Here is a 27,655-nt window from a genome sequence, read left to right as displayed (position 1 = left end):
GAAACATGGTGGTGGTAGTATCATGGTTTGGGCCTGTTTTGCTGCATCTGGGCCAGGACGGCTTGCCATCATTGATGGAACAATGAATTCTGAATTATACCGGCGAATTCTAAAGGAAAATGTCAGGACATCTGTCCATGAACTGAATCTCAAGAGAAGGTGGGTCATGCAGCAAGACAACGACCCTAAGCACACAAGTCGTTCTACCAAAGAATGGTTAAAGAAGAATAAAGTGAATGTTTTGGAATGGCCAAGTCAAAGTCCTGACCTTAATCCAATGGAAATGTTGTGGAAGGACCTGAAGCGAGCAGTTCATGTGAGGAAACCCACCAACATCCCAGAGTTGAAGCTGTTCTGTACGGAGAAACGGGCTAAAACTCCTCCAAGCCGGTGTGCAGGACTGATCAACAGTTACCGCAAACGTTTAGTTGCAGTTATTGCTGCACAAGGGGGTCACACCAGATACTGAAAGCAAAGGTTCATATACTTTTGCCACTCACAGATATGTAATATTGGATCATTTTCCTCAATAAATAAATGACTAAGTATAATATTTTTGCCACATTTGTTTAACTGGGTTCTCTTTATCTACTTTTAGGACTTGTGTGAGATGTTTTAGGTCATATTTATGCAGAAATATAGAAAATTCTAAAGGGTTCACAAACTTTCAAGCACCACTGTATGTACATTTTCCATTATTAATACGGATCTGGCAACCCTGACTCAGCTCGGGTTGACAGGGATGATGTTTTTGGTCGGAGGACGCAAAATCTGTCATCTCTGTGTAAACATGGAAGCCGAACACTAATTCATTTTGCTTGCTGTTTCCAGGATGAATGATATTTTTGAATAATATTCTGGTGTTTAATCAATATGAGGTAAGATTTGGAGCAGACGTGTGTGCTAATTAGCTACTGAAGCTAGCAAGTGTTAGCTAGCATAGCTATAGCTGTTTACACCTGATGCCTCACGGAATCGTTTATTTTTAAACTAAATAAATATTTAATATATAAGGAGTAGATCTGATTTTATGGTAAACTACAATTCTGGAGTGTTTTGTGTCATATATAGATCAGATTTGAGAAAAGTCAGTTTATTGTTCATGAGCTAATGATGTACAAACACACATTATGTGGCCAGAAATTATGTTTTGGACAAAAGCAATGTTTATTATTATATGGTTTATTGAATATAAATATATACACTTCAGGGGTAGAATGGGTGAATTTCTTTCAAATTGTATTGATCCACTGTTTTCTAGTTTCTATTTTGGATACTGATCCGATTCTGAAGTCTTTGGGAAATGAATCGACACGGAGTCGACACCGAATCGACACGGAGTCGACACATCAGAGGCGTGATATTAATAGGCGTTCATAGCATACTAATGCTCAGTATCAGAACATTCATTCATCTTCAGTCATCACTTTATCCTGGTCATGGATCCTATAGGTCCAAGGATGCGATGCGGGAATACTCCCTGGATCGGACACCGGTCCATTGCAGGATGACACACACACACACACACACACACACCACTCAGTGGCCTGTTTTTGGTTGGTCGGAGGAAACCAGAGAACCTAAAGGAAACCTGCATGAACATGGAGAACCTGCAAAACCTCAGGGTTGAAACCTTCTGCTTCCAGTTGTCAGATTCGAGTGTTTCTAATATAATAATGAGCTCGTAATTTTTAACACAGTATTATCCAACATTGTGTGTGAAACCAGGTGTAACCAGCGATATGGAATACGATGAGAGACTTGCACGCTTTCGCCAGGGTCACGTCAACCCGTTTGACAGGAGTGAAAGTGATGGCACCTTGGACAGGAAAGATCCTCCGAAACAGGGTGAGTGTGCAGCTTTGTGACCCAAGAGCTGAAAGTGCAAAGTGTACCACGATCTGATTGCGACTGCTGTGTTCTGCATAAACAAAATGCACCAAGGATCAGATCTAGCATATCACTGCATAAGTGCACCTTTTGGTTTCTGTTTATGTTTTTTTTTTTTTGCCTGGGTTCGAATTATTTTTTTCACCCCACACTTAATTCTTCATAAAGCCGCACCCATTCCATCAGAGTTGGGTTGGAGTGGTTCAGGGAAAGAGAAAATGCAGTTTTGCTAAGTGCGTGCTACTTGTGACGAACAAACGGCTGGTTGTCTGTCTTACAATTATTAGTCATTTGTTGCCAAATGAATCACATGGACTTTCAAGTATTACTGTTTTTTTTTCTACATGATTTGTCTGTCACATTAAAAAAAAAAGGAAACAGGAAACAGCACAAACATTAACCACCAAGAATGCCACGTCACGCGTGGGCTTGTTTTGTAATGAGCGTTGTGGTGTAGTTGAGAGATCTGCCATTTGAGGCCGAAGAGAACCAGCACAGAGAGATGTGGAGAGAAAGTTGCACTGGATGTCGTGTCATCAACAGTTTTGTGATTTATTTGCTCAAACTGGGGGTTGGGTCTGGGTCACGGTTAATCAGAACCACTGGATATTCTCCATCTCATCTCATTATCTCTAGCCACTTTATCCTGTTCTACAGGGTCGCAGGCAAGCTGGAGCCTATCCCAGCTGACTACGGGCGAAAGGCGGGGTACACCCTGGACAAGTCGCCAGGTCATCACAGGGCTGACACATAGACCCAGACAACCATTCACACTCACATTCACACCTACGGTCAATTTAGAGTCACCAGTTAACCTAACCTGCATGTCTTTGGACTGTGGGGGAAACCGGAGCACCCGGAGGAAACCCACGCGGACACAGGGAGAACATGCAAACTCCGCACAGAAAGGCCCTCGCCGGCCACGGGGCTCGAACCCGGACCTTCTTGCTGTGAGGCGACAGTGCTAACCACTACACCACCGTGCCGCCCGGATGTTCTCCATGTTTTAATCATTTGTTCATTGCGTAATAGAGGTCTGTGTTCTATTAACTAAATTCTAGCCATGTCCGTCCATCCATCCATCTGTCAGTCGGTCCATCCATCCATCCTGTTGATCAACCAGTTTTTCAATTTGTTGAACTGCCAAGCCAATTCTTCAGTCAGTCATTCCATCCAGCCAGCCTAGTGATTGGTCATTCCATCTGTCTGTCCATCCAACCATTCATCTATCCATCCTGTTGACAGACGAATGGAATGACTGATCAGTCTATCCATTCATCCATCATTGCTATTGATTGTCCATCCATCCCTCTGTCTATCCTGTTGATTGGTCAGGCATTTCATCCATTCACCTGAACTGTTGCTTGATCAGTCTCTCCATCCATCTGTCCATCCATCCATTAATCCATCATGTAGCTTGATCAGTTATTTCATCTGTTCATCTGTCCTGTTTATTGACCACTATCCATACAGTCATTCCATCCATCCTGTTGCTCAATTAGTCACTCCATCCATCCATTCTAGGTATTGGTCATTGCATCCTTGCATGGATGCCACTCCATCCATCCATCCATCCATCCATCCATCCATCCATCCATCCATCCTTTTGATTAATCAGTCATTCATGTCTATCCATTTATCCATCCATGCTGTTGATCGATCATTCGTTCATTGCATCCATCCATCCTTCCTGTTGATTGGTCAGTCATTCCATCCATCCATCCATCCATCCATCCATCCATCCATCCATCCATCCTTCCTGTTGATTGGTCAGTCATTTCATCCATCCACCTGAACTGTTGCTTGATCAGTCTATCCATCCATCTTACTGATTGGTCATTTCATCCATCCATCCACCATGTAGATTGATGAGTTATTTCATCCATTCATCCATCCTATTTATTAACTATCCATTCATCTATCCCTCCATCCCCTGTAGACAATTGTGTGTTTCTATCTTCCTGCAATAATTTAGAACTTTCTGCAAAATATTTCAGTTTTTTTTTTTTTGAAAGCAACTTTACTGTTTTGCTGTCAGTTTGTTAGCAAACCTCTGGATTGTGATAAATATAATTTGTCATAGAAATGTCTTCTAGTGTCGTGATACGATATTTTTGTCATATCATGCCAGATTGAAATTACTGCATAAAATTTATGTCTTAAAACAGTCACTATTTGAAAGTTCTAGTACTTTATCGTTATAGTCCAACTTTGTGGCACCAGTTCGGGGAAGAACTGCATATGATTGTTAGGGTCAGGTGTCCACATACTTTTGGCCATATGCTATATTTTCCAGCCCTCTCTATCTGTATGTGCTAGTGATCAGTGTTGTAGCTACTGAGTCTGTTATCGTTTATTATATTTTAAGACTGTGGCGTGGAGGATGACCACCGTATCAGGGTTTGTACCGTAGGATGTGAGAGGAGGATAGGGAAGAGAGAAATGAAACAGGAACAGCGTGATTGAAACAGGAACAGCAGCACTTCATTTTGTCTGGTTAGACGTATGGCTTATAAAGACTGTTCCAGACTGCTAGATGAACTGGAGGTGCTGTAGTGACCGTAGTGTAAAGTGACTCGCGGGATTTAAAACCATGTTCTGCTGTGAAGTCTACGCAGGTACGGATTTACCTCGTCTAAAACTAGTCGATGATGGCATTATAGTTCTTTTAGAGTTTTTGCAGTAATCAAAGGCATAGCTGTGACTTTATCACTTGTGACCTGATCCGTAGAACTGACCCGTTTCCACCGAGCTGGGGCTCTTTACGCTAAACTCCTTCGTTATGGAAGTCTAAATCCTTTAATCAAAGGGGCCGCACAGATGTGGTAGATCAGACTGAAAAGCTCTGGGGTGGTGTTGTGACATGACTATTTATCACGACTTTTGTCATAGACTGTCATGTTTTCCTCCACTTTATTGCTTTTTTTTTAATGTTATTGCAATGCACGGATTAACAAAATTAGCCTGGTTGATTATTTTAGATGCATCCTTTCGCAAAAAATCAGCAAATGGCAAGACTTTTGAGCTTTGTGCTTAAAACGTACCGTAGCTGTATCATCTCACAGCTGACCGTTATTGGCAGTTATATACTGTAATAGTACGAGTAGGTAAGGGTTAAAATACAGGACATGACGCTACAGCAAAATAATCAATGTCAATAATCACGATGTGAAAACCCAACGTTCCTTTAAAGAGCACGTCCTAAAGGGTTTCATCCTCCAGCTGTTTGTTTACCGGTTGCCTTTTGTATTTATTTATGAAAACAGGATGCCGTACTTCATATTTCTATCCATTTACCGTCATGGTTAATGCTGTGGAACGACCGTAAAAGAGCACAAGTCTTCTGTCAGGAAGACTTTCTTGTGGAGGAAAACTTCGCGACTGTTACAGAGCGCTGACGCCGGAGACGCCGTCTGTAAACATTACCATAAAAAGCGTCACAATATCTGATTATATGTTGGTCGTCACTACATAACAGCACGTCTATTCAGCCTTAGTGTAAGTCCCTGAATTATGACAGAGTGTTGCTGTAATACAGCTAGAAAACGAACCACACCTTTTAGAGTTCTTGCTTTCTTTCCTGCTGCTGCTGAGGTAATCGTTAAGTCACGCCGTTGTCACATGCTCCAGTTTTTCTTTAAGGTTTATGTAAGAGGCTGTGTTGATTGGGAGAGTGCTGCAGCAGCAGCTGGTGTTGATTTCTACAGCTAAAGAATAAACACAGGATTGACTTGTGTGTATGATTTTAATGGCTGTAACACCATGTGCTTCTACAGAGGTGAGACCGGAGCTGTTCTCCACGGAGACGAAAACCCAGAACTCCGACCGAACCATGGATTTAGGGCTGGCTGAGGACCATTTCTCACGACCCGTGGTGATTTTTTTTTTTTTTTTTTTTGGGGGGGTATAATACTTATGACCTAATTGGTTCTTAAATGAAATTATGTTTCTGCTATCTCTAACAAAGGGAATCTATTTGTGGGTTTTAGTGCATGTGGCATTACGGCTCTCGGTCATGTTGTTTTTTTTCTGCATAGTCAGCATTTAATGGCTAAAAGGATAAGTGTATAATTTTTTTTAAAGCATGCTGTTTCCCAGCTCAAAGGCTGACTGAATTATACTCTGATCAGCTGTAAAATTAAAACGCTGACCGGTGAAGTGAATAACATGGATTATCGCATAACAATGGCACCTTTCAAGGGGTAGACGGCAAGAACGAGAACCGTCAGTTCTCAAAGTCGATGTGTTGGAAGCAGGAAAAATGGCCAAGCGTAAGGATCTGAACAACTTTGACAAGGACCAAATTGTGATGGCGAGATGACTGGGTCTGAGCATCTCCAAAATGGCACATCTTGTGGGGTGTTCCCGGTATACGGTGGTTATAGTACCTATGAAAAGTGGTCCAAGGATCCCAAGGACAACCGGTGAACCGGTGACAGGGCCATGGGTGTCGAAGGCTTATTGAGTCGCATGGGGGACAAAGGCTAGCCCATATGGTCCAATCCTACAGAAGAGCTACTGTAGCACAAACTGCTGAAAATGTTAATGCTGGCTAAAACAAAGGTGTTTTTTTTTTTTTTTCCCCCATAACAGCAGCCCTGAAGTGCCCCCCCCCCCCCCCCCCCCCCCCCCCCCCATTAGCCTGGCTAACGCGACTTCAGAGCTCGCCGAGCTATTGGTCTGGCCAAGATATTAAGCCCAACCGTTTCCCAGAGCCCGTGGTTGACCCGCCTCCCTGAAATGCCTCAGTTTGCTACTGATCGAAGCCAGAAAAGGCTGTGACGAAGCTTAAACCAATCACATCACTCTTTCCTCTGACGTATGCGACGCGACGGGGCTAACTGGTAGATTAAACTCTTACCGAAGCCTGTCGGGAGCAAGGCGAAAACGTCCTTCCTTTCAATAAATCCCTCCAGGGCTGCTCTTTGCTCCGTTTTCAATGAGAACTTCCCGTTGAATGCTTTCAATACAGCATCTATGCGTAATAGATGCGGAAGCGTGAATGAAGCGCTTCCGGCATAGATTCTGTAAACAATCTATGGCTTCCGGTCGCAGTTCTACTACGTCAGTGCCTTGAACACGCCTCTACCCAGGGCCGTTGGAGATGCTCAAAGTTGATTGGCTCCCGATTTTTCGGGAGCTTGGAAGAGCTGTAGATAGCTTGCCTGGCCAGACTAAGCTCGCAACAGGCCCTCGTGTTGCGTCACGCTTAGGATGGGCGGGCCCAGGCTACCCCCCCCCCATAGCTTTTAGAAACAATTTGCACAAGCACATGAGTGAGTCAAGACACAAGTATGAATCGTGATGTTGTGTAAAACAAAATGAATAGTTCACAAAACTCCATTTTATCTCTTTTCAGGGTTCTTTTGTGGCATCAGACATCGAGCAGCTGAAGCAGGCCATAGAGGAGTGTAAGAAACTGATCTTAGAGCTGCCGGAACATTCTGAGAGACAGAAGGACACTGTGGCCAAACTCATCCACCTGCGTCTCAAACTCCAGGAACTGAAGGTAACGTCACAGTGCGTTTCTGTACGGTTCTTAAACGTCTAACACTGTATTATTTTTACATAGTAGTGTTATAACTACTGCCGGAGATCTTTAGTGTTGGAAAGACATTTCTGCATGTCATATAACAGGACCCGGAAGAGGACGAGCCCAACCTTCGGATCCTGCTGGAGCATCGCTTCTCTAAGGAGAAGAGCAAAAGTGTCAAACAGACGTGTGACAAGTGCAGCACCATCATCTGGGGTCTTATTCAGACCTGGTACACGTGCACAGGTCTGATCATTTCCTAATAGCCACATCAATCATTGGTAGTAGAATGGGTTGGACTGAAGAGCTCGGTGACTTTAAGCATGATGATGTCACAGAAGGCCAATTTGAGTCACCAGAAGGCAGTTCTGACCTGCTCGTTCTGCCGTGTCAACTATAAGAGCTATTATTGTGAAGGAAAATAATTTGTGAGCAACAGTGGCTCAGCCATGATGCAGCAGACCACACGAGTGCAAATGGCAGATAAAAATCACCTCCGTTCTGTTGCATCACTCACATGAACCAATCTAGAGATATACTGTTACATCAAACACACCGAGAATGACGTTAAGAGACGTAGAATGTTCATGGCACAAGCAACGGGCATGTGCACGTTTTTATTTATTTTTTGACGAGATTCGTTTTCAGCACCTCGGCATGCCGTTTTAGTGTGGACACAGAGAACAAAAAACTAAATATTCGCATACGTCTTGGACTCTGTACTGTAAACGTTCTGTATCGTGATGCAAAAATTTGTCCTGAGATTGATTTTCTAACGCTGCAGTCACTTTTAGTCGTTCTAAAATGCTTTACAACAACTGAAAAAGCAACACAGAGTAGCGCCTCAAGGCGTGGGTTGCTAGGCAACACGTCCATCCAGTTGCATTTTCTTTCCCCCATTGAGGCGAGACCTAAACGTGACCCCGTCGTTACGTTTTTGTTTTCCAGCACATCGTCAGGATGTGGATGATGTTTCTTCTTCCCTCTAACTTTTTTTTTCTGTCTGTCTGTTTTGTCTCTAAAATGATATTTTTTGCATTCATTCATCACAGGTTGTTATTACCGTTGCCATAGTAAGTGCATGAATCTCATCACAAAGCCGTGCGTGAGGTCTAAAGTGAGCCACCAGTCAGAGTACGAGCTAAACATCTGCCCAGAGATCGGCCTGGACAAACAGGATTACAGATGTGCCGAGTGCCGAGCCCAGATCTCTCTCAGTAAGTGTTCACTCAGTGGCTGTTTCATAGGAGAGGTATCGACATCAATACTTTAAAGTGCATATCCTGGACCAATTTCTTTTTTTTTTTTTTATATGAAAGTATGTCCCTTTACACACTCATCCAGAAGGGTAATTTTGCACAAGGCCATCTGTCTACAGCAGAAAAAAATAAAATAACAAAACGCGTCTGGGAAAATCCCAAGGGAGTCTGGAGCCAGATTCGTGACGTCACCTGCGGAAGCGCCAGCAGGCTGCGAGAGCTTTGCACGGTTTCAGTGCACAGCCTGTGTAGACCAAGTGCTCCCATTTCCCTCTCATTGTCCGGTCTTTTGGAAAACGATGAGTACTAATCCCATCATGATTGGTGTTGCTACACCCTCCTACGATACATTTGTTAACCATTTTAAAGGAAAAGGCAACTTTTGTACAAAATCACCACAAATAGATAGATAAATATATAAAGTAATCGATCATGGAATTTATAGAGAAAGAACAGACCGCATAACAGTATCTTTTAACTTTTAATAATATGGGCTTGCGCTGAGCTCAGCGAAGATGCGTTCCGCCATATTGATCTACTGCGTGACGTCATGCGGCCCACCACTGAAAAGAACTCTTCAGTGCTTCATGGTAATAAGGTAAAAAACAGTACAATCGCTTCTTCAAAGTTTCACCAAATGGTTTTATTTATGCAACTTAAAGCTCATAATACTGTATAACTTTGGTCGAGTAAAAACACGGAGCAAAAACATGGCTGAATCCTGAATGACTCCTATTTGGATTTGTCCTACCAAGCCTACTGCGCATGCGTGAAGCGGCTCGGCTCGGCTTTCCCTTTCGGGCGCTCTCGTTTTCTGTTAGAATTTGGTAAAGAAAAAAAAAAATATATATTATTTACCAGCTTACCGGGTCCATGAACATAAATCTGACAGCTGACAAGGTCGGGATATAAACGAATCGAGTACAAGCCACCCGCCGGGACTCCTAATCACAGTGATCTGCTTGTAAACACTGTTTTCATGGGCCCAGTGACGTCACAGATCAGAGGGAGGCGCATTAACGAAAGATTCTGATTGGTTTATAGTTGCCCACAATCTCAAAATGGCTGCCTCGTCCAACTTCGACTCCTCTGTGTCAATTCATGATTTCAAAGTTAAAAATATTTTTTCATGTTCGATATATAATGGAAATAATTAACGGAATTGATCACGTATATGTTTTTCTCCTATTACACACCTGGTTTTGTACAAAAGTTGCCTTTTCCTTTAATAATTACGCGATAACGTTGAAGAAATTTGCAGAAAACCACCAGGTCGTTTTCTCATAAACAAACCAGCGCTGACGTAGGATTCAGAAGGAGGCGTCCCGCACGTGACGTAATGAAAATCAATGCTTCCCGGGAAATCCAAATATGCCAAGTTTTTTCAGAGGCGGACCAATTCGCCTCAAATGGCTTGATTTCAACTGAATTTTTCTGGTACTGCACAAGGTAAAAAAATTGCGCAAAATGTGACAGATATTTGACCAAAGTTTAGTATAAAATAAGAGAATTACATTGATCTTGCTCCTGAATTTACCGGTGATATGCACTTTAATCATGTGACCACGTCATCATAGCTTATGGTGTGTAGGGCCGCAATGTGACCATATCTACACTCACCAGCCACTTTAATAAGAACTTGTTCTTGATTCTAAGATCCCTGTTCTTGGCTGCAGGAATGGAACCCAGTGTGGTGTTCTGCTGTTGCATGATGAGATGCTTTTCTGCTCATCACAGTTGGAAAGAGTGATTATATGAGTTGCTATATCCTTCCTGGCAAAAAAAAATCTCGAACCAATCTGGGGATTCCCCCCCCCCCCCCACCTCTTATCAACAAAACATTTCCACCCACAGAACTGTCTCTCACTCGATGTTTGTTTGGTTTTTTTTTTTTTTTTTTTCCGTACCATTCTGTCTAAACTCTAGACACTGTTGCTTGTGGAAACCCCAGATCATCAGCGGTTTCTGAAATGCTCAAACCAGTCCATCTGGTTCAAACCAACACCCATGCCACAGTGAAAGAAAGTCACACTTTGAGGCCCACCTTACACGGGGACGGTCTGAAACAAAAACGCAAAAGTCCGTTTTCGTTCTCACTTTTTTCCGCGTCTACACGACCGTTTTCAAGGAGGAAATCTGCGTCTATACGGTGACGCATAAATGTGTGGAATTCAATTGGATGTGCATGCCAGGCGGCTAGGTGGTGCTGTGAAAGACCTCCGCTATGTCTGCACGCATGCGCAGCGTCTTCCGTCTTGTCTGATCTGCGCCGCGAAAACTTTGACTACTCTGGCTATGGGTAAATAAGAAAGTAAGTAAAAAAGTAAGAGCATGCTATACCCGCCTCTGTTCATTAACGGTATATGTGCAGATTCGGTATAGATGTTCGAAGGACTCCTGGATGTTTATTAAAGCTGCCAGAGCAGCTTGAAGGTCCGTTGGATCGATGTAATCAGACATGCTCTTACTTTTTTTTTACTTACTTTCTTACTTCCCGGGCTGGCATGTACAGTATATGACATATGTATGACTTAAACGCGTACCCGACGTGAGCAGATCCGAGCAGAGTTTGGCGTATTGGGTAGTTTAGACGGATATGCAACGGGGGCCGTTTTTAACTTATCCACTCTGGAAGGCGTTTTCAATTTTTTCCGTTTTTCAGCCTCGGAAACGCCGTCCCCGTGTAGACGAAAGGCACTTCCGATAAAATATTTAGTCGTTTTTACCCGACAGCGTCCTCGTGTAAACGGGCCCTGAGATCGCAATTTTTCCCATTCTGATGTTTGAATATTAGCTGAAGCTCTTGATTTGTATCTGCATTTGATTTGATGCATTGTGCTGCTGTCAATTAAGGGACTGGCTGATTTGAGAGAACTGCATCAAACAGCAGGTGTAGTATGGGAGTTCCTAATAAAGTGGCCAGTGAGTGTATATCTCATGATATTCCATCTTGTTTAAAATATTACCGTGTTTGCCGGTATATCATTGTTGAAAGCAACCTACATGAAAATGTACGCTGAATCATCTTGCATATCATATTCTTCGGCACACAGTCAGTTTTTTTTTTTTTTCTTTTTTAATTGAAGCAAGTCTATACTATCAGTGTGCCACCAAATTTAGGGACCAGTTCTTCATTTTGAGTCGGTTCTGAGTCTCTTAGTTCAAGTCTGACTTGTCAAAGGATCTGGCTTGCTATGTAGCTTACAGTCCCGTTCAAAAGTTTGGGGTCACTTTGAAATGTCCTTATTTATTTTTGAAAGAAAAGCACTGTTCTTTTCAATGAAGATCACTTTAAACTAATCAGAAATCCACTCTATACATTGCTAATGTGGTAAATGACTATTCTAGCTGCAAATGTCTGGTTTTTGGTGCAATATCTCCATAGGTGTATAGAGGCCCATTTCCAGCAACTATCACTCCAGTGTTCTAATGGTACAATTGGGGGCGGTCCGACCGGGCAGCCGCCCGGGGCGGCATCACGGGGGGGCACGAGCGCGGGCGCGAAAAAAAAAAAAACGGTCATATGTATAGGATTCTCTTCTCTGTTGTTAGTTCATTTATTTATGATACATGATTGCGTTTTACCATTTTTGCCACTTTAATGCATAGTATTTTTAGATCTTTTGTCACTTCATGTTATTCTGTGATTGTTTAACTGTTTAGCTTCTTTTGTTATTTATATGGTGCGACTTTTAATGGAGGTTTAAGTCTTCTTGTTAATAATAATGGTGAATGGTACTCTGATAATTCATTGTGCACTCTGTTGGTAAAACTGACTGACTTGTGCAATATTTTGACCATCGGGTGGTGCTGTAGTGCAGTTGTGCTTTCTTAAATAGCTGTGGATAGCTGTAATGCGAAGTCATTGAGTCTTTTTGTCTATTGTTTATCTTTTATTGTTTATCTTTGTATTTTTTATTGCACTAGTCATTAAAACTGGAAATTTGTTCTTGAAAATAGCTGTTGTGAGTTTGTGTATGGGGTTGTGTGTGTTCTGGACGAAGTTAGTGTTTTCGTGGGTGGGAGGTGGTTGTCGGGTTGGGCCGGGGGGGCGCCAGCAGGGGGTTTTGCCCGGGGAGTAAATCACTCTAGGATCGCCACTGGGTACAATGCGTTTGCTCATTGCCTCAGAAGGCTAATGGATGATTAGAAAACCCTTGTACAATCATGTTAGCACAGCTGAAAACAGTTGAGCTCTTTAGAGAAGCTATAAAACTGACCTTCCTTTGAGCAGATTGAGTTTCTGGAGCATCACATTTGTGGGGTCGATTAAATGCTCAAAATGGCCAGAAAAATGTCTCGACTATATTTTCTATTCATTTTACAACTTATGGTGGTAAATAAAAGTGTGACTTTTCATGGAAAACACAAAATTGTCTGGGTGACCCCAAACTTTTGAACGGTAGTGTATGTCCCGTATTTAAAAAGTTTTTTTTTTTAATTATTATGTTTCCATTGTAAATTGTTGCATATATAATATATATATGGTATTGAGGTATTTCACTCACGTGACCAAGTCATGTGATGCTGCCATTTTGGACGGCACGGCTCGAATCAGTTTGAATGCGAGGAAGGCGACAAACGAAAAACATAAAAGAAAAAGGAGCGAGATGCAGAAAACACCTTCACTATCCAGCGACGTAGGGCATTTACAGGGCGAGCAGAGGGAGAGGTATTTGCAAAAATTGAGGTTAGCAGGCTTAGAGAACGACGTTTACCTGCTTCCACCAGGATTGTTCACTGACAGCTAAGATTTGTTCACATTTTCATTTACTTTCGGTCCTCAGGATAAACAAAATGTTATTAAATGTCATTGAAATAACTTCTTAGTCTGTTGAGACATGGCCCGTTATAAGTTTTTCCTTTACTGTATTTACTAGTTTACTGAGCGCGCTCCGGGGCTCGCTGGCCGGCTAGCTAGCGCTCCGGGGCTCGCTGGCTCAGTAAACTAGTAAATCCAGTAAAGGAAAAACTTGAGACTGAAAGGTTTTAACAGTCATCCAAATGACTGAACGTAAACATTGCTACAGTAACATACCAGCTACTGTTGTTGACATTAGCTAGCTTGCCATCCAAAATGGCGGACACCGGGGCGTCACGTGACCCTGTGACGTCAGGTGAAATACCTCAATATATAAATAAAAAGGGCACTGCAGCACAGCTGCCCACTGCTCTGGGTATGTGTGTGTGCTCACATCATTAGATGGGTTAAATGCAGAGAGAGAATTTAACTGTGCTCTAATGTACATGTGATGAATGAATAAAGGCTTAAAAATTGCATACCTTTTTACATGAATCCGTGCTGGTATACCTATCCTACGCAACTTCCTCCTGTAGGAGGCGTCCCGAGCGAAGCGAGGCAGTGTGACTACACAGGACAGTACTACTGCAGCAGCTGCCACTGGAACGACACTGCCATCATCCCTGCACGTGTCATTCACAACTGGGAATTTGAGCCCAGAAAGGTAAATAGAATCCGTATGTTTCGTTTGGAGAACTTTTGGATCAAAATGGTCTGCTCATGAAACCCCTGAACGTGGATCAGAACCTTGGGCACGTGGCAATATTTTATGTGTATCGTTCTAAAACGAGCTCGCCCCGCCTTGCTGTGTGTAGGTGTGCCGCTCATCCATGCGCTATCTGGCTCTGATGATCTCCCGTCCTGTGCTGAAGTTAAAGGAGATAAACCCACTACTCTTTAACTTTGTAGAGGAGCTGGTGGAAATCAGGGTGAGACTTTTGCGCTGCTTTTATCCTAATTATGGCAACAATGAACAATGTGGTTTATTGCTGTAGGTCTGATTTTGATTTGGTTTTGTCTCCCCCAATTATAGAAGCTGCGTCAGGATATATTATTGATGAAGCCCTACTTCATCACCTGTAAAGAAGCCATGGAAGCCAGACTGCTGCTGCAGGTACGGGGCTTTAAGATGAAACTTGACTTGACGTTAGACAATAACGCCCAAGATGATGAAGCCAGCGGTTGTTGTCTTGAGCAAGCTCAAACGGGTTTAGCCCCATTATTATGATTAAATTTATTTATCCCCATGTGCTTCATTCAGGTTTCGACACGTTCACCGTTTTATATAAGGCATAAAACGTTCAAGCAGAACTAAACTCGGCGTCATAGTGAGTCATAGTAGAAATTAGGGAAATGGCTTTCACATGAGCTAAAATAGGGAATAATAACTTTCATGGATTGCAGTTTTAATCTTGATGCCACAGTTATCATCAGTGGCCATGACTGGGAGGAATGGTATTACTGTCTCTCTTGTCAGTCAGAGCAACATTATGCAGTCATGCATGTCTGTTTGAAGAAGGTTATGTGTAAAAGAGAGAAAAGCATTCCCACCGGAGGAGAATTTGAAATGCAGTGCACAGACGGTATGGGATGGTACTGCGTTGCATATTTATTTATTTTTGACATGAAGACAGCGTGCTATGCCGAAAAGCAAAATCTTCACTGCATTACCTTTCACATCCCTTCAGTGATCGCTCTTTTAAGAATTAAATGCTGACTTTTGCATCAAAAGGGAGGAAAAATAAAATTCCCTTTTGCACTGCATTTCACTTTGGAGTCATGCCACGCTGAAATGCAAGCACCGTAAGCCAGACACTGGATTGTGGTTGAAACTGGAGAAATGCCTGAAAGCATAATTTTCCAGGAGGCATTGTTGTCCATAGAAAGGAACATTCTTTATTAGCTCATTGTTTATTGATTCCTACTGCATTGAACATTAAAGTGCATATCCTGGACCAATTTGGTGTTTTTTTTATATGAAAGTATGTCCCTTTACACACTCATCCAGAAGGGTAATTTTGCACAAGGCCATCTGTCTACAGCAGAAAAAAATAAAATAACAAAACGCGTCTAGAAAAATCCCAAGGGAGTCTGGAGCCATATTGATCCGGATTCGTGACATCACGTGCGGATCCGCCAGCAGGCTGAGAGACAAACACAGGAACACCTAATTTAGAGTATAGTCTCTCTTATATCTTATCCTGGCAACAGTCAACTTGTGAATTGCCGATTTTCTTGGTCTTTTTCTCGGCTCTGCTTGGTCCTCGGCTTCGAGGGCATCAGTGGATGCGGCACTTCGGCTTCTGTCAGGGGAGACGAACACGGCTGGCTCCTTTGGAGACGGTGTTGCTTTGGGCATTCTAACAGATGGAACTGCGTCTTTTTTCAGATCAAGTTGCTTCTTGAAGCCCATTTCCCACTGCAAATAGTTCTCAAAGTCATTGAGCTTTATGACGCGAGCCCCGCATAGGATACTGTGATCTGTTGCACGTTGCCAGTTTTTCCGGGTGCCTCGCACGAAGCGCTCCCGTTTCTCTCTCATTGTCCGGTCTTTTGGAAAACGATGAGTACTAATCCCATCAAGATTGGTGCTGCTACACCCTCCTACGATACATCTGTTAACCATTTTAATAATTGCGTGATAACATTGAAGAAATTTGCAGAAAACCACCAGGTCGTTTTCTCACAAACAAACCAGCGCTGATGTACAACCCCAATTCCAAAAAAGTTGGGACAAAGTACAAATTGTAAATAAAAACAGAATGCAATAATTTACAAATCTCAAAAACTGATATTGTATTCACAATAGAACATAGACAACATATCAAATGTCGAAAGTGAGACATTTTGAAATTTCATGCCAAATATTGGCTCATTTGAAATTTCATGACAGCAACACATCTCAAAAAAGTTGGGACAGGGGCAATAAGAGGCTGGAAAAGTTAAAGGTACAAAAAAGGAACAGCTGGAGGACCAAATTGCAACTCATTAGGTCAATTGGCAATAGGTCATTAACATGACTGGGTATAAAAAGAGCATCTTGGAGTGGCAGCGGCTCTCAGAAGTAAAGATGGGAAGAGGATCACCAATCCCCCTAATTCTGCGCCGACAAATAGTGGAGCAATATCAGAAAGGAGTTCGACAGTGTAAAATTGCAAAGAGTTTGAACATATCATCATCTACAGTGCATAATATCATCAAAAGATTCAGAGAATCTGGAAGAATCTCTGTGCGTAAGGGTCAAGGCCAGAAAACCATACTGGGTGCCCGTGATCTTCGGGCCCTTAGACGGCACTGCATCACATACAGGCATGCTTCTGTATTGGAAATCACAAAGTGGGCTCAGGAATATTTCCAGAGAACATTATCTGTGAACACAATTCACCGTGCCATCTGCCGTTGCCAGCTAAAACTCTATAGTTCAAAGAAGAAGCCGTATCTAAACATGATCCAGAAGCGCAGACGTCTTCTCTGGGCCAAGGCTCATTTAAAATGGACTGTGGCAAAGTGGAAAACTGTTCTGTGGTCAGACGAATCAAAATTTGAAGTTCTTTATGGAAATCAGGGACGCCGTGTCATTCGGACTAAAGAGGAGAAGGACGACCCAAGTTGTTATCAGCGCTCAGTTCAGAAGCCTGCATCTCTGATGGTATGGGGTTGCATTAGTGCGTGTGGCATGGGCAGCTTACACATCTGGAAAGACACCATCAATGCTGAAAGGTATATCCAGGTTCTAGAGCAACATATGCTCCCATCCAGACGACGTCTCTTTCAGGGAAGACCTTGCATTTTCCAACATGACAATGCCAAACCACATACTGCATCAATTACAGCATCATGGCTGCGTAGAAGAAGGGTCCGGGTACTGAACTGGCCAGCCTGCAGTCCAGATCTTTCACCCATAGAAAACATTTGGCGCATCATAAAACGGAAGATACGACAAAAAAGACCTAAGACAGTTGAGCAACTAGAATCCTACATTAGACAAGAATGGGTTAACATTCCTATCCCTAAACTTGAGCAACTTGTCTCCTCAGTCCCCAGACGTTTACAGACTGTTGTAAAGAGAAAAGGGGATGTCTCACAATGGGAAACATGGCCTTGTCCCAACTTTTTTGAGATGTGTTGTTGTCATGAAATTTAAAATCACCTAATTTTTCTCTTTAAATGATACATTTTCTCAGTTTAAACATTTGATATGTCATCTATGTTCTATTCTGAATAAAATATGGAATTTTGAAACTTCCACATCATTGCATTCCGTTTTTATTTACAATTTGTACTTTGTCCCAACTTTTTTGGAATCGGGGTTGTAGGATTCAGAAGGAGGCGTCCCGCACGTGACGTCACGAAAATCAGTATTTGCCAGGAAATCCAAATGCCAAGTTTTTTCAGAGGTGGACCAATTCGCCTCAAATGGCTTGATTTCAACTGAATTTTTCTGGTATTGCGCAAGGTAAAAAAATTGCGCAAAATGCAAAATGTGGGCCGGCACGGTGGTGTAGTGGTTAGCGCTGTCGCCTCACAGCAAGAAGGTCCGGGTTCGATCCCTGTGGCCGGCGAGGGCCTTTCTGTGCGGAGTTTGCATGTTCTCCCCGTCTCCGCGTGGGTTTCCTCCGGGTGCTCCGGTTTCCCCCACAGTCCAAAGACATGCAGGTTAGGTTAACTGGTGACTCTAAATTGAGCGTAGGTGTGAATGTGAGTGTGAATGGTTGTCTGTGTCTATGTGTCAGCCCTGTGATGACCTGGCGACTTGTCCAGGGTGTACCCCGCCTTTCACCCGTAGTCAGCTGGGATAGGCTCCAGCTTGCCTGCGACCCTGTAGAACAGGATAAAGCGGCTACAGATAATGAGATGAGATGAGACATTGATCTTGCTCCTGAATTTACCCAAGATGTGCCCTTTAAAACATTAAGATTTTTATAATTACCGATACCACATGAACAGGAAAAGTGTTAATGCGAATGCATAAAGTTTAGCAGAAGAGGGCACTTAGCGTTATCCTGGCTTTGAGTGGGAGAAGAATGGAAAATGAGCATGGGAGAAAATTGTGTGAAAAAGAAAATGGATTTAGGGTGGTGTAGCAACAGAAAAGCATTCGTTGTATACAGAATGAAAAGAAACAGAAAGAATCACACACACACACACACACACACACACAAAATCCTCACTGCAGAAGATTCTATGTCTCAGTTACTATTTCATCATCAATTTCTGTGGTATGACCTTCCTGATGGCAATAAAAACTCCTGGCTGAGAAAACGCTGACTCGTGTAGGACATAAATAAACTGTATTGTGTGTACATACAGCAACACTGCCATCTTTAGGTGCTGAAAAGAAGTGAAGTGTTCATCCTGATTTGGCTCATGAGTGAAGTTCAGACTCAAGGGTAATGTCCTGGGCTCTCGTCTTGGCAAAGCGTGATTGTAAGATGCACCGGAAACACAAGGTATCTATTAAACGAAAAAGATGAAGCGAAAATGTCATTGTTTTTTGGGAAGATACTCGTGTTGTAGTCCTTTTTGAAGGTCTCGTCTCGGAATCGAATGCATTTTTACTTGGTCTTATCTCGGTCCCAGACATGGAGGACTCAGGATTTTATTTCAAGACCACAACCGTAGGGACGTCACTAAATTGTCTGATTTATTTGTTGACATTGTCACTGTAATTTGGATGTAAAAATTTCCTGCTTCAAATGCAACCAATAACGTGCCTCATTGCTAATTTGAAATTTTCATGACTGTTAATGGCTGTCGCCCCTCCCCGTTCACACACACGCACACACTGGTCTGGTTCTGGTCTTGTTTAGGTTTTGATTTGGTCTCGGTTTAGATGGTCATGACTACAACACTAGAAGATGCGCTCTGACTGTTCAGGGAACTTCATTAAGATACATTTCTCCTCGTTACAGCTTCAAGATCGGCAGCACTTTGTGGAGAACGATGACATGTACAGTCTACAGGACCTGATTGACATCTCCAGCGGCCGTCTCAGCTGCTCTCTCACGGAGATTCACACCACCTTCGCCAAGCACATTAAACTCGACTGTGAGGTGGGAGCATGCGAATTTATATTGACTTGAAATAATTATATTAAGAGAGTATAATCATTTTTGTTTATAATGATTATAAGCTGTCCAATGAAAGCATTTATCTCAATTTCTCATGTTTTTTTTTTTTTTTTTAAATTTATCTGGAATGTGCCAAGCTATGAATTTTTGGAGGATTTTTTTTTTTGTAGTGCATGCATGCATGATAGATAGATAGATAGATAGATAGATAGATAGATAGATAGATAGATACTTTATTCATCCCAAATAAAATATAATGAATGATACTTTATTCATCATATTTTTGTCTCATTTGTTTAACTGGGTTCTCTTTATCTACTTTTAGGACTTGTGTGAAAATCTGTTGATGTTTTAGGTCATATTTATGCAGAAATATAGAAAATTCTAAAGGGTTCACAAACTTTCAAACACCACTGTAATTATGAAGACTCGGCTTAAGCATTTACACACACCAAATATGAATTTGTGTGTGTGTGTATACACACAGTACTGTGTGAAAGTCTTAGACACATGTAAAGAAATGCTCGTCTCGTCTCGTCTTCTTCCGCTTTATCCGGGACCGGGTCGCGGAGGCAGCAGTCCAAGAAGGGAAGCCCAAACTTCCCTTTCCCCAGACACCTCGGCCAGCTCCTCGGGAAGAACACCGAGGCGTTCCCAGGCCAGCCGAGAGACATAGTCCCTCCAACGTGTCCTGGGTCTTCCCCGGGGCCTCCTCCCGGGGGGACATGCCTGGAACACCTCCCCAGGGAGGCATCCAGGAGGCATCCGAAAAAGATGCCCGAGCCACCTCAGCTGATTCCTCTCGATGTGGAGGAGCACGCAGCGGCTCTACTCCGAGCTCCTCCCGAGTGACTGTGCTTCTCACCCTATCGCTAAGGGAGCGCCCAGCCACCCTGCGAAGGAAACTCATTTCGGCCGCTTGTATCCGCGATCTTGTTCTTTCGGTCATTACCCAAAGCTCATGACCATAGGTGAGAGTCGGAACGTAGATCAACCTGTAAATTGAGAGCTTCGCCTTTTGGCTCAGCTCCTTCTTCACCACGACGGACCGGTAAAGCGACCGCATCACTGCGGAGGCTGCACCGATCCGCCTGTCGATCTCGCGCTCCATCCTTCCCTCACTCATGAACAAGATCCCGAGATACTTAAACTCCTCCACTTGAGGCAGGACTTCTCCACCAACCTGGAGAGGACAAGCCACCCTTTTCCGATCAAGAACCATGGCCTCAGACTTGGAGGTGCTGATTCTCATCCCAGCCGCTTCACACTCGACTGCAAACCGCCCCAGTGCATGCTGAAGGTCCTGGTTTGAAGAAGCCAACAGGACAACATCATCTGCAAAAAGCAGAGATGAAATCCTGTGGTTCCCAAACAGGATTCCTTCTGGCCCCTGGCTGCGCCTAGAAATTCTGTCCATAAAAATTATGAACAGAACCGGTGACAAAGGGCAGCCCTGCCGGAGTCCAACATGCACTGGGAACAGGTCTGACTTACTGCCGGCAATGCAAACCAGACTCCTGCTCCGTTCGTACAGGGACCGGACAGCCCTTAGCAAAGAGCCCCGAACCCCATACTCCCGAAGCACCCCCCACAGAATACCACGGGGGACATGGTCGAATGCCTTCTCCAGATCCACAAAGCACATGTGGACTGGTTGGGCAAACTCCCATGAACCCTCGAGCACCCTATGAAGGGTATAGAGCTGGTCCAGTGTTCCGCGACCAGGACAAAAACCGCATTGTTCCTCCTGGATCCGAGGTTCGACTATTGGTCAAATTCTCCTCTCCAGTACCCTGGAGTAAACCTTCCCTGGGAGGCTGAGAAGTGTGATTCCCCTATAATTGGAGCACACTCTCCGGTCGGTCCCCTTTCTTAAAAAGAGGGACCACCACCCCAGTCTGCCACTCCAGAGGCACTGTCCCCGACCGCCATGCGATGTTGCAGAGGCGTGTCAACCAAGACAGCCCCACAACATCCAGAGACTTGAGATACTCAGGGCGGATCTCATCCACCCCCGGTGCCTTGCCACCGAGGAGCTTGCAAACCACCTCAGTGACTTCGGCTTGTGTAATGGACGAGTCCACCTCTGAGTCATCAGCCTCAGTCTCCTTCACCAAAACCCCTATGGAGAAAAAAAACGAGGACCGTGACGTCGCCCGGTATGACGCAGCCGGGGCCCCACCCTGGAGCCAGGCCCGGGGTTGGGACTCGTATCCGAGCGCTTGGTGGCTGGGCCTTTGCCCATGGGGCCCGGCCGGGCTCAGCCCGAAGAGGTGACGTGGACCTGACCTCCTGTGGGTTCAGCACCCACAGAGGTAGCAGTAGGGGACTGGTGCAGTGTGGATTGGGTGGCAGTCGAAGGCAGGGGCCTCGACGACCTGATCCCCGGACACAGCGGCTAAAGAAATGCTGTGGACCAAAAATGGCTTCAAAAATAATGACGTGAAATGTTTCAACATTAAAAAAAAAATACTAATAAACAGTGAGCCATAATAAATGAAACAAAGTCAATATTTGGTGTGAGACGACCCTTTGCTTTAAAAAAAAAAAAAAGCAGTAGTTTGAGGTCCAGTGAGTGCAGGTTTATGCGGAAATGAGCTGTAGGTTTTACTGAGCATCTTCCAGAACCAGCCACAGTTCTTCTGGACACTTCACACTCGCTTCTTCATTTTGCACCAAAACCCAGCAGCCTTCATTATGTTTTCTTTTTTAATCTGAAAAGTGCTCTCTTATGGAATATGCTGCTCAGATACAAACTTTTTTTTTTTATGCAACATTTTAATTTTGTGCTGGAAAATGAACGTTTGGAACTCTAAAATGGTTTTTGTACTGACTCGATAATATAGAAGTCATAAAATAAAAATCTGTAACCAAGTTTTTATGGGGGAAAAAAAAATAGGGTGCCGAAGAGTTTTGGGTTCCTGAGTGCCGCAGCCATCCATAACCAGGAGTCCAAGAGGGCAGAATTGGCCATGCGCTCTTTCTCCCCTGTCAATCACAGCAACACCAACCAATCATAGGTGTCTGAGAGATTATGCTTGCATGAACACATGCTCCGTTGTTGATTTATTCTCCACAGATGGTAATTTGGGAAGAGCTGACTGGTGGGTTAGAATTTTTGCCGTGGACAAAATACATAGTCTGTTTTAAATAAAATCTCCACTTAAAATCATTTTTTAATTTGTAAGAAAATGTGTCTAAATTTGCATGTTTTTCATTGGAGCACGATGACTGTCATTTACTAAATTGAAATTGCTATTTCACAAAGAGACCCTATTTAAAAAAAAAAACCTTGTGCTTTATGATATACTTTGTGACCTTCATTCAACTCAAAATGAAAAGCGCTGTCTTGAGTAAAGATGATTATGATCAGCGCTCAGAGCCGACTGCATTAACAGAAGGAGATCTTGATTGTTACTCATTGCTGTCTCTGTGCTCTTCTTTTCAGCGATGCCAAGCCAAAGGTTTCGTGTGCGAGCTGTGTAAGGAGGGAGATATTCTCTTCCCATTCGACAGCCACACCTCAGTGTGCCACGACTGCTCTGCTGTTTTCCACAGGTCGGGTTCGAATGATTCAGATGATCACCAGCCTCACACAGCTTTCATCACTGAGTCAGAAATTAACGTTCAAAAAGTTTTATCAGATATCTCTTTTTATGATTTAATCCTTTTGAGAAATTTTAATTCTTTTAGGCTGATCATGTAAAGTTAAGTCAGCGTTATAATTCTGACTAGTTTTTACTGATTGATTTCACGTTCGGATCTTGTGTGTATAAAGATCTAGAAAATGTCCTGTGTTCATCATGCTGAACGTGTTGGACAATGCATTCGGTTCATTTTCTCTGTCCAAGCTCCATTCTGATTGGTCAGAAGTAACGGCAATAAACAGTTCCCTCACAAGCCTCTCTCTCGATGTTAATAAGATCAAAATTCAGCTTGTCACATTACCAAGAAACCAGAAAAATCTTGTCCTGAAAACTTAGTTACAGCTGCATGTCTGACTTTGTAAAAGTGCTGACACTGGAGACTCCTTCCCTACATGTGACATAAAAGTGTCCTTAGGGAAAACTTCGCCATATCAATGACGAAACACTACTGTCAGAGCTGCTGTGATAGAAAATTAATCAAGACCTTCTGACCAATCAGAATCGAGAATTCAACAGCACTGTAATATAAATGGTTCTGAATAAGATATCAAATATATTGGCTATTAACACCAAAAATACTTATCTGTATTTTTCACGGGTCTTTTTTAGTTCGTATGTTTGATTTGTATTTAGCCTGAGTTGAGTGAGGGGGAGAGAGAGAGAGAGAGAGAGAGAGAGAGTGTGTGTGTGTGAGATAGACAGACAAACGGGGTGAGAGAGAGAGAGCCAGACAGACAAACGGGGTGAGAGAGAGAGAGCCAGACAGACAAACGGGGTGAGAGAGAGAGAGCCAGACAGACAAACGGGGTGAGAGAGAGAGAGCCAGACAGACAAACGGGGTGAGAGAGAGAGACAGACACAGATGGACGGAGGGAGGGGGGAGAGAGAGAGGGAGAGAGACAGATGGATGGATGGAGAGGGAGTGAGACAGACAGATAGAGACAGATAGACGGGCAGGGAGAGAGAGACAGACAGATGGACGGGCAGGGAGAAAGAGACAGAGAGAGAGAGAAAAACAGATGGATGGACGGGGATAGAAAGAGACAGACAGATGGAGAGAGAGACAGGGAGAGAGAGAAACAGATGGATGGAGGGGGAGAGAGAGACAGACAGACATACAGTGGTGCTTGAAAGTTTGTGAACCCTTTAGAATTTTCTATATTTCTGCATAAATATGACCTAAAACATCATCAGATTTTCACACAAGTCCTAAAAGTAGATAAAGAGAACCCAGTTAAACAAATGAGACAAAAATATTATACTTGGTCATTTATTTATTGAGGAAAATGATCCAATATTACAGATCTATGAGTGGCAAAAGTATGTGACCCTTTGCTTTCAGTATCTGGTGTGACCCCCTTGTGCAGCAATAACTGCAACTAAACGTTTGCAATAACTGTTGATCAGTCCTGCACACCGGCTTGGAGGAGTTTTAGCCCGTTCCTCCATACAGAACAGCTTCAACTCTGGGATGTTGGTGGGTTTCCTCACATGAACTGCTCGCTTCAGGTCCTTCCACAACATTTCCATTGGATTAAGGTCAGAACTTTGACTTGGCCATTCCAAAACATTAACTTTATTCTTCTTTAACCATTCTTTGGTAGAACAACTTGTGTGCTTAGGGCCGTTGTCTTGCTGCATGACCCACCTTCTCTTGAGATTCAGTTCATGGACAGATGTCCTGACATTTTCCTTTAGAATTCGCTGGTATAATTCAGAATTCATTGTTCCATCAATGATGGCAAGCCATCCTGGCCCAGATGCAGCAAACCTGGCCCAAACCATGATACTACCACCACCATGTTTCACAGATGGGATAAGGTTCTTATGCTGGAATGCAGTGTTTTCCTTTCTCCAAACATAACACTTCTCATTTAAACCAAAAAGTTCTATTTTGGTCTCATCCGTCCACAAAACATTTTTCCAACAGCCTTCTGGCTTGTCCACGTGATCTTTAGCAAACAGCAGACGAGCAGCAATGTTCTTTTTGGAGAGCAGTGGCTTTCTCCTTGCAACCCTGCCATGCACACCATTGTTGTTCAGTGTTCTCCTGATGGTGGACTCATGAGCATTAACATTAGCCAATGTGAGAGAGGCCTTCAGTTGCTTAGAAGTTACCCTGGGGTCCTTTGTGACCTCGCCGACTGTTACACGCCTTGCTCTTGGAGTGATCTTTGTTGGTTGACCACTCCTGGGGAGCGTAACAATGGTCTTGAATTTCCTCCATTTGTACACAATCTGTCTGACTGTGGATTGGTGGAGTCCAAACTCTTTAGAGATGGTTTTGTAACCTTTTCCAGCCTGATGAGCATCAACAACGCTTTTTCTGAGGTCCCCAGAAATCTCCTTTGTTCGTGCCATGATACACTTCCACAAACATGTGTTGTGAAGATCAGACTTTGATAGATCCCTGTTCTTTAAATAAAACAGGGTGCCCACTCACACCTGATTGTCAGCCCATCGATTGAAAACACCTGACTCTAATTTCACCTTCAAATTAACTGCTAATCCTAGAGGTTCACATACTTTTGCCACTCACAGATATGTAATATTGGATCATTTTCCTCAATAAATAAATGACCAAGTAGAATATTTTTGTCTCATTTGTTTAACTGGGTTCTACTTTTAGGACTTGTGTGAAAATCTGATGATGTTTTAGGTCATATTTATGCAGAAATATAGAAAATTCTAAAGGGTTCACAAACTTTTAAGCACCACTGTACATACAGGGAGAGAGAGAGAGAGAGGCGGCGGTGAGAGAGAGGCGGCGGTGACCGAGAGACAGACAGGCGGAGAGAGAAACAGACAGAGAGACCTTGTCCAATATGATGTGATACTCACTCTATTATTTTAATAACGATCTTTGCACTGGGATGCTTTTGTGAACCTCAGCTCAGATGTGCGCACAAAAAAAGGACTTCACATTATTTTTTCTTCTTCTATCTCTCATCAGGGACTGTTATTATGACAACTCTACAACGTGTCCACGATGCGCCCGAATGAACGAGCGGAAGCAGGAAGAACTGGCGGAGCTTTAGAGATGCAGGATGTTGGCGGGTGTTAACAGACTTTCACTGTGACAGCACTACAATCAGTGCTAAAAGTGGCATTGTGAGCATGCTTTCAGTCCAGGACTGGCACGTTCCTAGTGTAACTGTACACTTCCCAGTATCTGCTGTCTGTCTTATTCTTGTGTACTTTTTGTGCATCTGTGTAACACTACAGCATCAGTAAAGGCAGGAGAGACAGTGAATGAGATGCGTGATAGAGGTCAACTTGGACCATCGGCAGTACAGCATTCGCAGTGAGCTCCGAAAATGGAACACTACAAGTGTTGTAGGGATTTTAACAGGTTTAACACTTGTTTCTTATAAAACTGTCTCCCATAACTTAGCCTTATTAATGAGATTGTGTTTTAAAGTGCTTTCACACTTTTTTTTTTTTTGTGTGTGTGTGTACAGTAAATGTTGGAGAAATTAAGCTGTTTGTGCAGTTTCACAATCAGTCACTTACTGGGTGAGCATCCCGAAAAATAGACACCCTCTAATTATTTGTTACATTACAACAAGGCAATGAAATATTTCTCAGTGGCTGTAAATCACTTTCCCTTCAACTTGTAACCTGAATAATCAACTTCAAAAATCTATTTTAAAGTATCGTTTTGCTTTCCTGAAATGCGAACTTTTCATAACGCTCCGTATATTCGCTCACTAACAAGATCAGTTATTGAGCAAATGTGTTCTCCCGTGTTTAGTTCTTCTATCTTGCTCCACAACCTGCAACCTGATTGGTCAAGAAGGAACGAAGCAGTCATTACTCTACTCTGTACGCTTTTCCCAAGAATGCTGCATGGTGACATCAGAGCTTTTTAAAAGTGGTCACACTTTTCTCTTTCTTTGTGTTCACTTCCCTGAGTAAAACATGTGAGGTTAAAAAAAAAAAAAAGTGTGAAAGCATCTTTATGTTTAAAAGCTGTTAATTATAGTACAGTATAATATATTGCTGTATTGTATTTATCTCTACATTGTAGTTACAGGGACCTGGCAATGTGTGATGATGTGCAAGATCAACAGATTTCTCTTTGCCAAACATTTATCAAAATCAGTGTCAAAAATATTGATCCATTTTAAGATTAAACTGATTATTCGTATGCCAATTAAACTGAAAGAGGAGTAAAAGAAGTGTAAGGCTCTCTACACAACATCGTGTACGTCTCTGTGGCTCTTAATCGTTTTGAGGTAGCCGATACCTCAGAATGTAATGATTTATGCACTCTTTATTATTTGTTCTAAAATAATATGGAATATGCTGTGTTACGTTTCAGCATGCGACTTACTTTTTTTTTTTCGCACTGTGATATAACAGATGTTGTGGTGCTGAGTATTGTAAAGTTATTCTCGTCTGTGCAATGTATTGTGATGCTTATGAAAGACACGATTAAATTAATTACTGTA

At 43.0% G+C, this 27,655-nt stretch overlaps 1 protein-coding gene across 4 annotated transcripts; it reads left to right on the top strand.

The window, feature by feature from the left end:
- Nucleotides 1-724: 724 nt before the first annotated feature.
- Nucleotides 725-27,655, top strand: def8 (differentially expressed in FDCP 8 homolog). Of its 4 annotated transcripts, XR_009654869.1 has the most exons (14): nt 725-878; nt 1,262-1,625; nt 1,729-1,848; nt 5,667-5,764; nt 7,250-7,399; nt 7,528-7,669; nt 8,476-8,640; nt 14,020-14,147; nt 14,299-14,412; nt 14,517-14,597; nt 19,396-19,536; nt 23,003-23,112; nt 26,155-26,312; nt 26,427-27,655. XR_009654869.1 is itself a non-coding variant. In XM_060923240.1 (13 exons), the coding sequence occupies exons 2-13, from the start codon at nt 1,304-1,306 to the stop codon at nt 26,237-26,239; spliced, it is 1,656 nt and encodes a 551-aa protein (XP_060779223.1). In that variant the 5' UTR covers nt 725-878; nt 1,262-1,303; the 3' UTR covers nt 26,240-27,655. The 4 variants fall into 4 exon arrangements, 3 of the variants coding, with proteins under 3 accessions (XP_060779223.1, XP_060779224.1, XP_060779225.1); XM_060923240.1 differs by having other exon boundaries at nt 26,155-27,655; XM_060923241.1 differs by lacking the exon at nt 1,262-1,625 and having other exon boundaries at nt 26,155-27,655.

Source organism: Neoarius graeffei, chromosome 6, assembly GCF_027579695.1.
Source record: "Neoarius graeffei isolate fNeoGra1 chromosome 6, fNeoGra1.pri, whole genome shotgun sequence".
Lineage (NCBI taxonomy): Eukaryota > Metazoa > Chordata > Actinopteri > Siluriformes > Ariidae > Neoarius > Neoarius graeffei.
This window is presented reverse-complemented; position numbering and strand designations above follow the sequence as displayed.